Source organism: Egretta garzetta, unplaced genomic scaffold (genome assembly GCF_000687185.1).
Source record: "Egretta garzetta isolate BGI_Z169 unplaced genomic scaffold, ASM68718v1 scaffold539, whole genome shotgun sequence".
In the NCBI taxonomy this organism is placed as follows: domain Eukaryota; kingdom Metazoa; phylum Chordata; class Aves; order Pelecaniformes; family Ardeidae; genus Egretta; species Egretta garzetta.
The window spans coordinates 226,367-242,865 of record NW_009260760.1 but is presented as its reverse complement, the minus strand read 5'-3'; the positions used below and the strand labels follow the sequence as shown (position 1 = coordinate 242,865).

Below are 16,499 nucleotides of genomic sequence, written 5' to 3'. Positions count from 1 at the left end.
ACTCTACCGGCCCCAGAACGCGGTAAGAATAGCCACAAAAAGAATAGCAAAAATAGAAAATACAGATTCAGAATATAAACTGAACAGAATGCTCAGGGTAACATGCCAGGCCTGGGGGTGAAACAGAAGAAGCTGTGAAACAGCAGAAGCTGATCAGTCGTTACAGGCGGGACTTCATTCACCCCATCATGTACTCAGGCTTCTGCTTCTCAGCATTGCAGCCTCCCCTTCTCTGTCACGGATTCTCTCCCCTCAGGATGTGGCAGTAAGTTTTTTCTCATCTGTTTAGGTTTCACGACCTCAGAAAAATCCACATGTCAGCCAAAATATAAAAAAGTAGAGCCACAGTGCAGTTGTCCAGGAAAAAGAGAGCAGCTGGATAATGCTGTCCGTTAACGCTGAAGTCAGATAGGAATGCCTAAAGAAAACTGAAATACAGCTGCTCGGAAATGGCTTGCGAAGTTGTGGAGATGAGAATGTTTCGTAAAGCATTTTCAGTGAGGTATTGAGTGCAAAAAACTTAATTTCCCTTGTGTTTTGAACTGGTATAAAAGATTTAATTAATTTTCCTATAGCATGTTTAAATTTTTATGTTTAAAAAACTAGGCAAAACTAAATGTTTTTTCCTTTTGGTGAAATGTTTTTTCCTTTTTTTCCTCATAAAGGAAGTTGTGAAATTTCAGGTTTTTTTTTCTACTCACAAGCAAACAAAAATTGTAGGACTCCAAGCAAACAGTCAGCTATTGAAGTCTGCTGCTGTCGTTTTTATAAATGCTCTGGCTTGAATCCATCCTGCTTAACCCAAGTCAGGCATGGAGTCCTCCTTGCACTTCTCATAGGCTGCCAAGAGAAGAATCAAGCCCTGGAAGTCCCTCTCTCTGCTGACTGTGTAAGGAATCACAGGCAAGTGCGTTCGATATTAAAGTACCTAAAGGTAGGTGGACACCCGTGCTTAGCTACAAACGCAGGCCGCCCTTGGGTGTCCCACAAGGACAGTTCTTGTGTTGCCACAGCAGTGAGCAGGGAACAAGGGAAATAAAGACCTAAGAAGCGGAGGTAAAGCAAGGATGACTTTGACCATGTTACCTTTTTACAGGGTTTATCATTATTACAGCAAGGAGGAGAATCACATATTTTTGCACTTAAAACCAAACCCAAACCTCCCTGATTTGTAACAGTTAATTCTGCATTTGCCAGGCAGCATGGCCAAAACCAGTGAGACTGAGGCTGCACTGGCCCCATGTGACTAAGGATGAGCATTTCCAATTACATATTCTAGCAAAAGGGGCCATAATTAAAATCTTGGTGAAATCTGATCCTGGATTCTGTCTGCATCTGACCTGTGACTGGACCTAAATTTAACTGCTGGTCCTTGTATGATAATCCAATCATAGCTGTCAAATACCTGGTACATCCAACCTGGATGGGGTCGTATGTGTTTTATATCTCGCCAAGTCTGCCATGGTGTTCAGTATTACAGAAGTACCTATGTCCCCTTATTCTTTATATACTACTTTTTAAGTTTGCCTTTTATAGCTAACAGAATTCTGCCTGTATTTAGGACATAAAAACATTTCTTCCTACACAGGTTAGTTAAGTTTTGCAGAGACACTCTCTGAGTAAACCTTACCTGCCCGCAGGGGTGTGAACTGCAGCTCTATCACAGTGCAAAGGCTTGCCTGAGCTGTACAAACAGAGCTGATCAGGATGAGAATCCTATTCACATGATTGCAATCTACATCTATAAATGTCCCTGGGATTAAAAAAAAATCCTTCCTTGCCATCCAGACACCCAACCAAACACAAAATTATGGTGAGATAAATATTTGCTTTCACAAAGGGAATGGACCTATTCTCTTTTATTTATGTACTTTTATTTTTGACATTGCTGTTTGTTTTCTTTTTAAAGGGAACCTTCAAAATTATCTTCTCAAAAAAAAAAAAGGTTTGGGGAGGGGTTTGGGGAGGGCCGAGGAATGAAAAGATGGTTGCTACTGTTATCAGTGCTTCTGCCACACATTGAAAGGTTCTTTTGTCATCTAAGATTTCATTCCCCTGCTTGACTAATTGGAGTTTATATCACATATTTCTTTTGATGTGGGAGCAAACCACTGTAAGCAAAGTATAGGTGAAAAATGCAACACTGTTCTTACTGCTCAGAAGTTTGCAGTCAAGCAGCAGTTTCCTTGTTTCCTTTTTTCACTTTGCTTCTGTCACGTGCGCTGCTGGAACAGCAGCATGCAGTGGGTTTGCCTTGCCCTTGGTCTGCTGTCGCAGCCCTGCCCAGCATCTGGGGCACAGTCAGTCCCACCCACTGCCTACCCTGCAGCTTCTTCAGCAGCGGCGTACTACTTCATCTGTCCCCACCATAAATAGACCTCTGCCAACCACTAAATTTTTTAGACCCTAATGGAAGTGGCCATTCAAATGGAAGCAATTTAATTTGAAGTTAAAATATGTGACAAGGAAAAAAAAAAGCTGTGCTGCTCTTCCATCACAGTGTACTTTTCCACATCATGGCAACCATAACTATCTCACATCCCAACTGGGTGCAAGTCTCAGCCCACCTAACATCCAAACAGCTCGGGCTCCTTCAGTTCAGGTTCTCTAATACAGTAATTTCCCCAATAATTAATTGCTGAAGTAAAATCCCTTAGAAATGCTTATGCATTTGCTTTGAAGACTAGTTTGTGCAGCCTCAACAGCAGTTTTGGAGAAGAATGCATTTCTAATTTTCATTGGAAATTATAAAGGCTTGAATAACTGTGCTGTAGGAAGAGAAGTGGCCAGGGGAGCAAGTCAGAGATTTCCCATTAAGAACAGGTAAAGGAAAAATAAAAAAAGATAAAATGTTCTTGGAAATTAAATTGGTATGAGACTCAATGTCCTTTCTCACATATAAATCACCATTTAATATATGAACATATTGGGAACAGAACTCTTCTTTTTTATCCTCAGCAAAAGGAATAGTACCTGTGAACAAAGCATTTGTTCCTAGAGATAAGAGAAGGATCATTTTTGTAAATGTTCGTTGATCTTAGGGCTAGGAAAGGACCACTGTTTTTATATAATTGTGTCTCTGGCATAATGCACACCCTTCAACACAATTCTATGCTTGATCCATAATTTCTATTGAAAGACGGCATATATTTTAGAATGCAGAAGTTAAGACTGTTTATGAAAGTTAAGATTTATCTCATTGTCCTTAACCTTTCCCTTCCTTTACTTACAGCAGGTAGGACGATATGGTTGTTTCATTTTGTACACAGCAGACTATCTAACTAATGTTTGTCTTGTCCCTATCTCTAAACAGACTTACATGCTGCAATTGAAATATTGAGCACAGTTTCATGTTGTCTTGAGCATCAGCTTTCCCAAGTCCTGACTGATGTGATTTTCTAGCTGTAAAACCTATTCCCCGCTTTTTCAAACCTCACGGCTTATTTTAAGGTAGTCAGCCTACACAGTGTCTCAAACTGGAAAGACAAACTAGCCTGGAGCAGCATGTGGTGAATTATAAGGATGACAGAAGTTGCCTGGGAAAATGTAAGATGATTTAATTTTAAAAAGGCATGCTTAGAAAATGCCACTTGTAAATTTTTAAGGCCAGTGAGTTCTAATATATATTTTGTGACAGTAGCAGAGCTATTGGCTTCTCTTGTTATAGAATCATAGAATTGTTTAGGTTGGAAAAGACCTTTAAGATCATGAAGTCCAACCGTTAACCTAACCCTGCCATCCCACCATTAAACCATGTCCCTAAGCAGGAGCAGCTGATTCAGGTTTGAAACCATGGTCCTATATTTGATGGAATTACTATAATCCTTTGATTTACGGGAACAATCCTGCCTGTCCTGAGATTTTGATCTACTGTTAAACAGCCAGCCACCTGGCTGCAAATGGTCATGGTGTTAAAAGTGAGGCTTTAGCAATTCCAGCAAATAAACATATTGCCCAGTAAAACTTGGCACCCAGACAGCTGCTTCTGAGGGGTGATTCTGACGATCTAGCAAGCTTCCCAGGACCCATCAGAGCACAGCACCTTCAAAGATTTGCCTGCGCTGATTGAATTCAAGTACACTTATCAACAGGTCTAAGCCTGTCTCTGAGAACTACAAAAAATTGGGATGAAAAAATGTCATCTGAAAAGCTTTAATCCTCTCCTGGTTGCAATGTGGAAGTCATCTCTGCGTGGTTTTCTGCTCAAGATGCTGTTGAGGTATGTGACCAAGAGCCATCCTCCACAGAATCAGCTGAGAAATGTTTTCTGGCTTTCCAAAGGGTGAATTAGCGTTGGGCTGAGATTGCTCCAGGCTGAAACCTCCACTTCTCTGACTGCAGGGGCTTCTGCTGTTCGTCTGAACTCTGAAGGCCGTCTGACTTCTGCAGTAAGAGAGTGAGTGAGGGAAGAAAGGAACCAGCAAAACGCGATGTTTACATACTAGCAGAAGTTGCCTAGGGTGACAAAAGCCTCTCTGTTTACTCTTTTGGCTACCACAAGTGGGAGATGCAGTCCTTCCAGCCATGGCAAAACTGATCTCTGTCTCCGGTGCACGTTCTGGCCAGCCTGCGGAGGACTGACAAAAGCCCTTCTGTGCTGAAGCAGCTCCTTCACACGAGTCTCATGAAGCCCGTGCTGCTTCAAGCGATTGCTGAGAGGGAAAAATGGAGTGGAAAGTGCTGTGTGAGGGAACAAAATGGAAAGCAGCCAGACATTTGCAACATGAGTTTTGCCGCTCTCATACAGTCTTCATTGTGTTAGCTTAACACTGAGACTTTTGACTGTGGGAAGTAGCATGAGCCCTAAAATTTATCATTTAAAAGGCTCACCATGAGGACTGAGTATTGTATGGCTGGAGCTAAGAGGAAAGTTAGTAACAACCAGCAGACATTTACAAAATTAGTCAATCCTTGTTGCTTGGTACCCGAATGATCATTCACAAACATTTATGAGGCCATGGCGACCTGCTGGATGTGCTGAAGATGTGATCTGCTCCAGATCAGATATATGACCTTCATAAACCCATTATATTCGCCAGTGTTTCAGGTCATTTGTTTTGATTTAGTCATCAGCATTTGTGAAAGAGGTGCACATTAAAGAAAAAAGATATATTAAATTGCATGACTGAATAATACCTTGGTCTCATAATCATAACAGATATATGAAATTTTTTTTCTCCTCCTCAGACTGAGCTTAGGTATAAAATAGCATAGAAGCTTTTTTGCTCATTTATAGATTGCTAAAATGTCAACACAGTTTAAACTGCCACACTGGTGCTTCAGATTCTTTTTATTCTAAATGTTGAAGGCCCACCATGTGTGCTGGCCTTCGAAGACTCCATCAGCTGTAAAGGGCAGCGTGACAGCCTGATTTTGCTTTTCCTTGGATAATCTAAACAGGAGTCTGAGAAACCCTAGTGTGCCAATTTTCTGTGTCACTTTGTTTCTCTCGCACCTCAAACTTTAAAGCTACATACTTTAATTTATACTATTTCACATACATTCATTGTAAATAAACAGTAGCTGTTTGAAGTTATTTCTTCTTCATAAGTGAAAATTAAGATCAGTTATAAAAACTGACCCTTCTTTCTTTGAAAATGGCAAGGGAAAGTCTCATTAACTTCTGGAGAAGCCAGACCGAGTCCTGTGTAATAACAAGTGACTTGGTTGTGTTCAGACTCATTGACCACAGGAGTAAGGGCAGACCTTTGCATGTAATTTCTCAAGCTTCAAGTGATTAGTATGTGTCATGAAACTGTGGTTAACAAAAGCTTACAGGCACAAGTACAGTTTAGAGTCCTTTCAGATAGTGCCACAGAGCGGCATCTTTCAGTGTTTCTCAAAAAAGAGCGACTTTCAGGAAGTTTCCAGACATTGTAACAAGCAGACTGTTCACAGTTGTCCACATCTATAAAGCCAAATTTTCTACGTCCATTTACTTTAATTTTGTCTTCTCTTCCTCACATTTGTTCTGTTTGCTCACTCATACACATGGGAATTGTCAAGGTCTGGGTCTGTGTGTTTTATTGCTGTCACTTCACAGATTACTTTTTGATGTTCTTTGGATCACTGGTGGCTCAGGGACCACCCAAGAGAGTGGCTGCCTTGGGCCACACCAGGGCTGCCACCCTGGCTGGGCTGCTGCTCCTGCACTGGGTCTCCTTGGAAGCAGGGCTAGCCTCCTGCCATGGGTGATCTGGTGCAATTCATGCATGAACATGAGCATCAGCAGATGAAATAATTGCTGCCAGGTTGGCAGACTGAAGCCATTCTTGTAGGTAGAAATGAAGAAACACAAGGAAAGGTATGTAAACCACATTTTCTGTTTGCATACAAATACCAGTCATGGTCTAGCTCTTGGTTCATACTCATTAATCCCCCACGGATCACTGTACGCCACAGTTCTTCTCCTATTGTATTGATGTTAACATAGCACCCAGGAACTCACACCAGGGATGGGACTAACAGCATTAAACCTTGTTCAAACATTTGACCAAAGTCAGTTGTTGCACCAGGGAGGTCCCAGCTGGGGTGTAGCAATCAAACCCAGGAACGGATACAGAGCATTAGGGAGGAATGTGACGGTCTTTGTCTCAGCGTGCTGGCAACCGAAATGTTCTCAGGTTGTTTATCAAATTCCCTAATTGAGAATTTTGAGGAGGATTTGGAAGTGGCCATGGAGGCTGATAGTTTTATCTCTCCAGCATTCAGTACAATGTGGGAGAAAGGATGAAAATGCTCATTTTAAAGCCTTGCAAATGGAGCGCCAAAGCTGAATCAGTTCTTGACTTGAGATGAGTGCGGGTGGTGCTCATAATATGCAAAGAGAATTAAAAGCATAAATATCCACCATTAGTCTGAAATATCTTGGAAGGAATCAGTAGAGGGAACTCAAGAGTGGAAGCGAGTTGCTCAGTGGTGGCATAGCAAGTGATCAGGGAAATGATTCAGGTGATTGTAACTGCAGAATGCTAAATGCAGCAGCAAAGGTACGTTTGTAAAGCTGAGAGAAGGAGATGTGGTAGTAGTGAAGACCCCAGGATAAGGAGAGTTTCCATGACTGTTTCCATTGGACAAAGGCTAAAGACCATATTGAACACATGAAGCAAGAAAAATGGGCAAGACTTGGATGAAAATTGGATTTGGTGATCTAGGGAACAGTGATCAGAAATGTAAGCCTGAGTGTCAGAAAAAAAATGATGGTGTTGTCCACAGTAAATGAACAAATAATTTTGGAAAGGAGTAGAGATCAAGAGTTTGATTTTGACCACTTTGAAATGATGGCTTAGACTTCTGCAAGGTTCCACCAAAGATGCACTCTAGAGTTTTAATTCGGACAGAAGGAACAAACTCTTTCCATTGGAGCCTTTATAAAGGTGCTTATTATTTCTGTATTTGAGAAGTACACTGTTGAAGATAGGGAGTGCTGTAGGAGGAAACTTGCAGCCTCTGCCACCCATCCTCAGAGGCTGGAGTGAAGGGAAAAGGACCTTCAGAGGGTGGCAATAGAAAAACATTACAAAGAGTGGAAGAAGAACCAGGGCAAAGAAGTTTCAGAGGCAAAGACATCAACAAGGTGGAAAAGATGAAGATAGAGATCTCTGGGCACTTTTTCCAGAAAGCTTTCAGGCTGAGTCCAAGGGCAACTTGATCAAAGGAAGTGGAGGATGTAGTGAGAGGTTTAAAAAAGAAAATAAAAAAGGTAAGGTAGAGACAGTGAGCATCATTCCTGGTGAGCTGGTTGGTAGAAGAAAGCATTGAGCAAGCAGCTGAGGAGACACATTGGGTTAAGGATTGGGGTTAATGTTTTTTAAGGCGTTACTAACAAAAGCTTATGCACTGAACTCTGACTTGTATGCAAGGAGACCTTATCTAAACCAACCCGTTAAGTAAAAATGGATTAAAGGTTTCAGGAACTGATTGTACAGATGAAGAAGGTAGGTAGCAGGTCATTTATGTAAAGAGGAAAGAAGAGAAAGCTCAAAATAAACAACTGGGAAACTACAGCGTTTTCCTTACTGCTTTACTGTCCTGCTCCTACATGGAGTACATACCCTTCTGTATTTCAGCTATTTAAAACAACAACAACAACAAATTTGTAGTAGGAATTATTTTTTTCTGGCCAAACAACTGAGTTTTTAATCAAGAAGTTCAAAGTACCCAGAATGTGTGTTTCCACTGTGTGTGCACTGGATAAGCTTTGAGGTTTTCCATGCCCAGTAGTGAGAGTTGTGTATCTGATACCTTCACCAAGTGGGGCAGAGGGAAGACAAGACATGTATTCTTACCTTTAAATAAATATGGTAGTCGGTGTGCACTTGACAATGAATGTTTGAAGATGACTAAACCTGCTTTTTCTAAACTATGAAGCAGAAAATGCTGAAATGGAGGCTGCTTAAGCTGTGTTCCGTTGAACTGATGGAAGTCGCGGACAGGAAGGGCGTTTAATAACTGCTCAGCTCCTGTGGAAGGAGGTTTCTGCCAAGCAGCCACTCCTGTGGGCTCTGATGGTCCTCAGCTTCTGCTGGAGGTGGTAACAGCAGGCAGCCTTTTGCACTGTTTGCAGCAGAGAGCTAGTATTGCAGGCACAACCTAATGCACAGTGACTAATTGAGGACCTTTCCTGAATTCCACAACCCTTGAAAGACAACAGCAAATGGCCTCACACTGACACGAGCTGGACCCTCTGCACCCTTGCATGCAGCCCACCAGCCCCATGGACTTCTGCAGGTCAAAATTTCTCAATGGATCCCTGACTCAACCTTTCCTCTCCTCCTTGGACCTTGCCTGTGGGCACAAGGGCCTGGTAGACCTTCTCAGTCCAGACCAATGCAAAGAAAGTATTGAGCACTTCAATCTTGTCTATGTCTAGGTCACTCACCTCACTTAGCTGCAGATCCACATTTTTCTTGTTTTTCTTTTAGTGTGTTGGTAGGAGAAGAAACTCTTTCCATAGCCTCTGATACCCCTTGCTAGTTTCAACTCAAGCTGAGCTTGAGCCTTCCTAACATCATGCCTGTATTGTGGGGCTGTATTTTATTCTATACCTATTTTTTACCTTGTTTCCACTTTCTTCCACTGTACACATCATCTTTTTGGCATCGGAGCTCAGTCACAGGGTCTCTGCTTCACCAGGCTGGTCTTCTGATACAACTACTTGTTCTGTATCAGTGTAGGCCTCTCCCATGCTTGAAGGACACTGCCACTGCCACCTCTTCTGGGCTCTGTCACCTTCACAACCTCCTCCCACTGGGTCCAACTTAGCCAAAGACCTGTGATGGATGCTGTTTTTCATTACGTTAGTTTTGGGGTTTTTTTCTGTTGTTTTTTTTAATTAAAACATTCATTTTTGTTGGGGAAAAAAAAATGATGAGGAAGGAGTTTCAGAGAAGTCAAAACATATTTGACTGATAAATTCAAACCAAAAAAATTCAAATCCATAAAAAAGAAATGTTCTTTTTCCCATTTAGTGGTGTGACTACATGATTTTTTGTTTTAATATTCTCATTTTTGCTGAGGGAACCAGAACATATTTCATTTAGGATTGGCATAAAATAGACATTTTTACTTGGCCATTATCCTCTTTGGCCAGATTGGTATGCTTGATAATTTCAAAGTGATTTGAGTTCTGAAGCTCTGAAAATTAGGCTGCTTTGTCTGTAGCTCAGCTTTGCCTTCCGCTGCTTTCTGAAAATCTGGAAATGTGTTTCTGATCGAGAGAGAGGATCAGCTCCAAATCATAAAACTAAATAACCCTTCAAACTTTAGGGAATTCAAATTGCCAACCAGACTTCAATCCTGAGTTTGGTAAATGTCAACACCGTTCCTTGGGCAGTGAAGCGGCGTGAAGAAAGAAGTGTTAAATAGGATGGGGAACTGCCTTAATTACTTGAGATGGGGAGCTGTCTTAATTACTTGAATATTTTTTTTTTTCTAGGAGATATTTAATTCAGGAACACTTGGGTATTTCATATCTTGTGACACTGCTTAGCCTTCTAATCTGGGGCTTTGGTCAGATGGAGAGAAGCAAAAAGACAGCTGTTGAATAAACAGCATAGATGTTATTATGTGACTGCAAAAATGCCAGAAAGTTGTCCCATTTGCTCTCATCATTTATAAGTAATCCAGAAATACGCTTTGAGGCAGTGACTTCATCTAAAAAGAATTTCCAGTTCAAAGTGTGTTAGTGCACGGCTGCTGAATACGGCTTGGCATTAAGGGTTTCTTCATCAGCATTAATTGGATTGAATTACCTGCAGTGAAATATGAGCCCTTAGAGGAAAAGCAATTCTTGTCCTGCTGGCTTCTGGAGCATAAAAGGGGGGGGGGGGGGAAAAAGTAACCAAGAGGTAGTGTTCAGATAGGCTTTGTTTTAAGGCAGAATATAGAGTTTGAACAACCTGTGGGTATGAAATCACTGTCAGGGGGTGGTGAGAAGAGGCAGCCTTCAGGCTGGAAGGGGGTTTTTGCTGTCAGACCTCCCAGGCAAAGAGCAAAGCCCCAGCCAGGGCGTGACATTGCGGAGCAGCAGTCGGGTTGGGCACAGAGCCCCATCCCCAGGCAGAAGGGCCAGTGGGGACTGGGGACCAGTGGGGTCAGCGGGATGGCTCGGACCCCATGAGCCACCTTCACATGCAAGGGAAGAGCAGGGCAGGGCAACCCGGGCTGGGGGGGCCGAGCAGTGAGGGAAAATGATACGGCATCAAGGCGGTGCAGGCCCAGTGCTTCAGGAGGGTGAGGGTGCCCGCACATTCAGCGCTCCCCACTGCCTGGAATAAGGGACATTGCAGAGACAGGGTCATCAGCATTTGCAGTCCTCCCTGTTTGCAACTAACATTATGAAGCTTGTGTAGTCTACACGGAATCCGTAACTTGAGGTTTTGAGATCCGTTGTATGTACAAACAGTATCTTCTAAAATATCCCCCATATATCCCCTTCAAATATCCTGGCTTTGCTCTGTTTTGTTCTTTTTTTTTTCTTCCTATGAGTAAAATCTTAGCATCTCTGTTGCTCATCTTTACTACAGTGCTTTACCGATTAATAGAAACAAACCCCAAACAACAGTGTTCTGGTGCCTCTTGATTACTATTTGAGAAAGCTGGGGACATGAACTCTGTTGCTAGTGTATGAAGATTGAAAAGATGAGAAGCAAATATCCTTTCTAATAAATTAGCCTTGCCATACTAGCAGTTGTAAAAATGGTTGGGATGATCTGAGTAATAAGTTTTCACTCCATCTCTAGCCAGAATATTACCTTTCAGCAAACAATTTAGATATTGCTAAACAAAGATAGTTGGTAAGAATAGATCCAACTTGCGTAGAAAAAAAATATCTCTGTGGATAGAGCTCCACCTTGCTACCTGCTTATCACTTGCTTCGTATTGACAAAGGGCAGGGCTCGGAGCTTGAACAACCCTGCGAGCGTGACACTGGAGAGCCGCTGTGGTGGCCTCTTCTTCTGACTTGTTCTAGCTGAGCAGGAGCTGTGGATGAATGTGCCAGTGTGTGCCTGGGCATGCCCAGCTCCAGCGCCTCCTGACCACCCTTGGCAGGCACTGCCAGTTACTGCAGTGTTACGTGGCTAGGTACTCTTTTAATCTAAGAGTATGGTTGCTGTCACTTAATTAAGTATTTTTATTACCCCAGACTTTTTTTTTTTTTTTTGCACTAAATCTGACGCTTTGTGCATGAAATGCATCTTTTCAGGAAAGCCACCGGCCTTCTCTGACACGCCTGTTCATATGTTACCAACAGGAATTTCATTACCTGTCTGCTGATTCATGCTAACTTATTTCGTTGTGTAGCTGAGTGGTTTATTTTATAATGCCACATATAGGGTTGGTTAATTCTGACAACCTGATGTCGTCAGAACATCTTGAGGCTTATGAATAATGACATCAAGTCTTGTGCACTTATTGATCAGTACAGAAAACCCTGTGAGCCTTTACTTCCAAGTGACAGTGTGGCATTAAATGACTGGCAGAGGTGAAGGCAAGCTGTAGACTGGAGGTTGTGAAAAAAATCATTCAGTAAGATTGATAGTTGCCTGCTACGTGAAAATCAATGATCTGAGTAATAAGTTTTCACTCCATCTCTAGCCAGAATATTACCTTTCAGCAAACAATTTAGATATTGCTAAACAAAGATAGTTGGTATGAATAGATCCAACTTGCGTAGAAAAAAAATATCTCTGTGGATAGAGCTCCACCTTGCTACCTGCTTATCACTTGCTTCGTATTGACAAAGGGCAGGGCTCGGAGCTTGAACAACCCTGCGAGCGTGACACTGGAGAGCCGCTGTGGTGGCCTCTTCTTCTGACTTGTTCTAGCTGAGCAGGAGCTGTGGATGAATGTGCCAGTGTGTGCCTGGGCATGCCCAGCTCCAGCGCCTCCTGACCACCCTTGGCAGGCACTGCCAGTTACTGCAGTGTTACGTGGCTAGGTACTCTTTTAATCTAAGAGTATGGTTGCTGTCACTTAATTAAGTATTTTTATTACCCCAGACTTTTTTTTTTTTTTTGCACTAAATCTGACGCTTTGTGCATGAAATGCATCTTTTCAGGAAAGCCACCGGCCTTCTCTGACACGCCTGTTCATATGTTACCAACAGGAATTTCATTACCTGTCTGCTGATTCATGCTAACTTATTTCGTTGTGTAGCTGAGTGGTTTATTTTATAATGCCACATATAGGGTTGGTTAATTCTGACAACCTGATGTCGTCAGAACATCTTGAGGCTTATGAATAATGACATCAAGTCTTGTGCACTTATTGATCAGTACAGAAAACCCTGTGAGCCTTTACTTCCAAGTGACAGTGTGGCATTAAATGACTGGCAGAGGTGAAGGCAAGCTGTAGACTGGAGGTTGTGAAAAAAATCATTCAGTAAGATTGATAGTTGCCTGCTACGTGAAAATCAATGGGTAACACTTATTGATGTCATGCCTTTCCATTTCCTGCAATTTTCACATTGAATATTATAATCAAACCACATAGACAAGAGTCTGCTCTCCTACCAAAAATACAAATCCATGAAGCTTCACCACACTAACTGTATACCACATGCCCTCTTTTCTGTCCATAACTTTCCCTTTTTAATCTTTGAAAAACTCCCTAAAGAACAATACATTCTGCTTCTTAGAAATTCCCATCTGAACAGTAGCTGTTAGACGGGTGCTGTGAATGTGAAAGGAATGGCTCTGTAAGTCCAGAGGTAAACAGCAGGAGACAAATCTGCCTTACAAACACAATATCATTTTTAAAATGAATGTCCATTAACCTATAGTTAGGTGAAATAACATTTAAACTGTTTGTCTTACTGAAGAGGACTGCTAAGGAGCCCAGCTTGCTCGTAGCTGAGCACCCTGAGTGTTTCTTCATGTATCATGGTTACTTAATTGGAAGTGGTTTGATTATTGCAGGGCACATTTACAAGTCCCATAGCTTGGGAGCATTAATTTATTTGCTTGTTTTAAGTCTGAAAAACAGCTTCCCAGGGAAACAAGTACCGTGAGGAAAAAAAAAAAAGAGAGGAGCCCAGAGCCCAGCCCAGAGCAGTGATGGGCTGCTGTTGGAAGCGGAGCGGGCTGCACTTACTCCTGTTGTAAGACCCATTGTAAGATCCTGTTTTCAGCTATTTGTAACTTTGTTGAACTAGAATAATTTATGTTGAATTTTTTTTTCCAAATAAAAAATAATTGCATATTTTGGAGTGGAGTAAACTGTTTACAGTGAAACGTAGGAGCCTCCAGGTTAAGTGATGCTGGGGCCATGACTCCTGGACATACACCAGCAATTCCTCTTCCTCACAATTCGAAGTAATCTGGATCTCGCCCTGTATGCCATGAGGGTGCCCCACTTTTTTGAAAATTGTGCCTCTGCAAGTGCTGTGACAGTGGGGTGTTTGGTTTTCCAGCTGCGGTTGTCTAAAGCCATTTCTTCTCATCAAACAGAGGAAATGATGCATAAGGGAAGCTTTTTTTCTGACAGTTACAAGTAGTGAGTAGACCTATGTATGATCTGTAAAAAAATGCGTTCATGTTATGACAGTAACAACACCAGAAAACTTAATTCAGGCTTATGTTTTGTTGAAACCACGTTTTTAACTAACAGTTACTCTCCCACTACAACTATTTTTGTTAAAAACCAGGGGACCCAGAAACCAATCCTGTGCACTTGTTTAGATTTTTTTAAAACAACTACCCTTGTTGTTCTCTGGTCTTTCTGTCATCATTTTAGCTTGATTTTGCTTCCTTTTTTAGCTTGAATTCTTCTATCACACCAAGGTAGAGCTGAGAAGATGGGATTAGGCCCATTCATTAAGGCCTGTTTGCTTGTACTGAACTTGGAACAGGGAAAATAACTTTGCAATTTGATTAATTTTCATAGAACCTGCTTCACTTGCTGGCTGAAACCAGCCAACTTTCTTCAAACCTAAACTTCAAAATACCCTGTGATAGTTATTTACCCTTTTCATCCAGCCCCATGTGGCATTTAAAGGTCAACAGAACACACGTGATGTGAGAAAGGATCCAACTTTGTCACCACTTTGGCTCCAGCAGTTCCCTCTCTGTTGGGTGCAGTGCTCTCTTTGCTCTGTAGGTCATGTACAGAATATCGGGACACACACTGGAGAACACCTCTGGGTGCACATGGGAAGCTCTGACCATGGGGCACTGGGTCTGTGTGAGAAATGACCTCCAGCAGATCAGTCGCAGAAAGAGGTCTAAGTTGAAATTCTGGTAGAATAATTCCCACCTCTACTGTCTGAGCCTTGAAAAGTTTGAACTTATTTGAGATGGGCAATGCTAATATGATCAAGGATTACCAAGCAAAAAAGAGAAGCAAATAATGTTCTGTTCTACAAGGTGCCTTTCATCAGGTTTTCCAACAAAACATGATAAATTTCTGAAGAGCCTATATTCAAGAAAGGGAATATTTCAAGGGTAGATGTCACGAGGACGGAGCCAGACTCTTTGCAGTGGTGCCCAGCGGCAGGACAAAGGGCAGTGGGCACAAACTGAAGCATAAGAGGTTTCAGTTGAATATGAGGAAGAACTTCTTTACCTTGAGGGTGACAGAGCACTGGAACAGGCTGCCCAGGGGAATTGTGGAGTCTCCTCTGGAGATATTCAAAGCCCGCCTGGATGATGTCCTGTGCAACCTGCTCTAGGTGACCCTGCTTGAGCAGAGGTTTGGACTAGATGATCTCTGGAGGTCCTGTCCAACCCCTGCCATTCTGTGATTCTGTGTGATTCTGTTGGCAATACACAGTAGTATTGTTTGAACTAAGAGGTTTGTGAAAAAGGGAGTCAGTACGGGCATTAAAAAACCCATTCCATGAGCCTGGTTTTTTTGTTTGTTTCTTCTTTCAGGAAAAAAATGTCTGATATGAGCTACCACAACTTTGTAATCATGACTTCTATATTTTCAGGGATTAAGCACCTGAAAAGTCAGAGTGATTCAGCATTTCCAGAGGAAGAAGAGGGAGTCAGTGAAAGGGAAGAGGAGTGGGGCCATTAAAAGAGCACGGAGCTGCCTCGAGCCCCATCACAGAGAGTCACTGAACTGCGCAGCCGCGCGTGCGTCAGACCATTTGCCACTGCTTGTGTCCCCGCACCGCAGCGCTCGGCGTGCCGGTGGCGCCGGGGTTCCCCGGGGAGCGCCCTCGGCTGGGTTTTACAGCCACCTGCAAATTTGTTCTGTGATCCTTATACCTGAAGAGAAAACAGTTATTTTAAAGTAATTTTTTTCTTTCATTTTCTATGACTTAGAAATGTAATTTGCAAATGTGTTAGCGACCTGACGTCAGTACTGCCAGAGCTTAACTACTGCGTGTGAGCTGTACTCTATGACCTGTTGTAAATAAAACTGATTTAAAAGCTACAAAATAAATAATATCATTTAGACAAGACTGTATATTGTACAGTGGGTTTGTCTAACATACAGTTCATAGAAAATGATCCTATCTGTTAAGGGCAGCTTTTACCAGTATTGTTAGAGGTACTTGCAGTAATGTAGATAGAAACAGAGATGGCTCAGTCTAGTGAAGAAGGAGGCAAAGACATTCTTCCCTGTGCTCCCTGGATATACAGCGCTTAAAGCACTTGTCTTGCTTTTGGTCGGAGGCTGCCTCATTGCATCAGCCAAAATGGTTTCTCTTTATGCAAGACCATTGCTGTCTGGAGGCATTAGAAAAAGTTTTGATTTGGGAATCAGAGGAAACATGCGAGTGCGCGAGACCTGTGAGCAGGGTCCCACGTGCCAGCTGAGCCACGAGGAACACCAATATTCACCTTCATCACCTGCAGCAAGTACAGGGTACAGCCTTCTCCGAGAAAAAGGGCTGAATTATTCCGCATTTGTCACAGTTTCAGCACATGGCAGTATATCACACTGCAGTGATTCAGCATGTGTCTGAGCCCTAGGGGTTTGGGTTCACGTTTGATGTGGTTCATATCAACGTTTTCATTTGTTAGACCACGCAAACGCTGTGGCAC

The 16,499-nt window shown here is 42.3% G+C and overlaps 1 protein-coding gene across 1 annotated transcript in view; it reads left to right on the top strand.

Annotated features, from left to right (window-relative positions):
* Positions 1–15,522, top strand: part of PPP1R1C (protein phosphatase 1 regulatory inhibitor subunit 1C) — a 56,557-nt gene extending 41,035 nt beyond the window's left edge. Inside the window, 1 exon segment of the mRNA XM_009646021.2 lies at positions 15,434–15,522. Coding sequence (XP_009644316.2) covers positions 15,434–15,522 — 89 coding nt within the window.
* Positions 15,523–16,499: the final 977 nt, after the last annotated feature.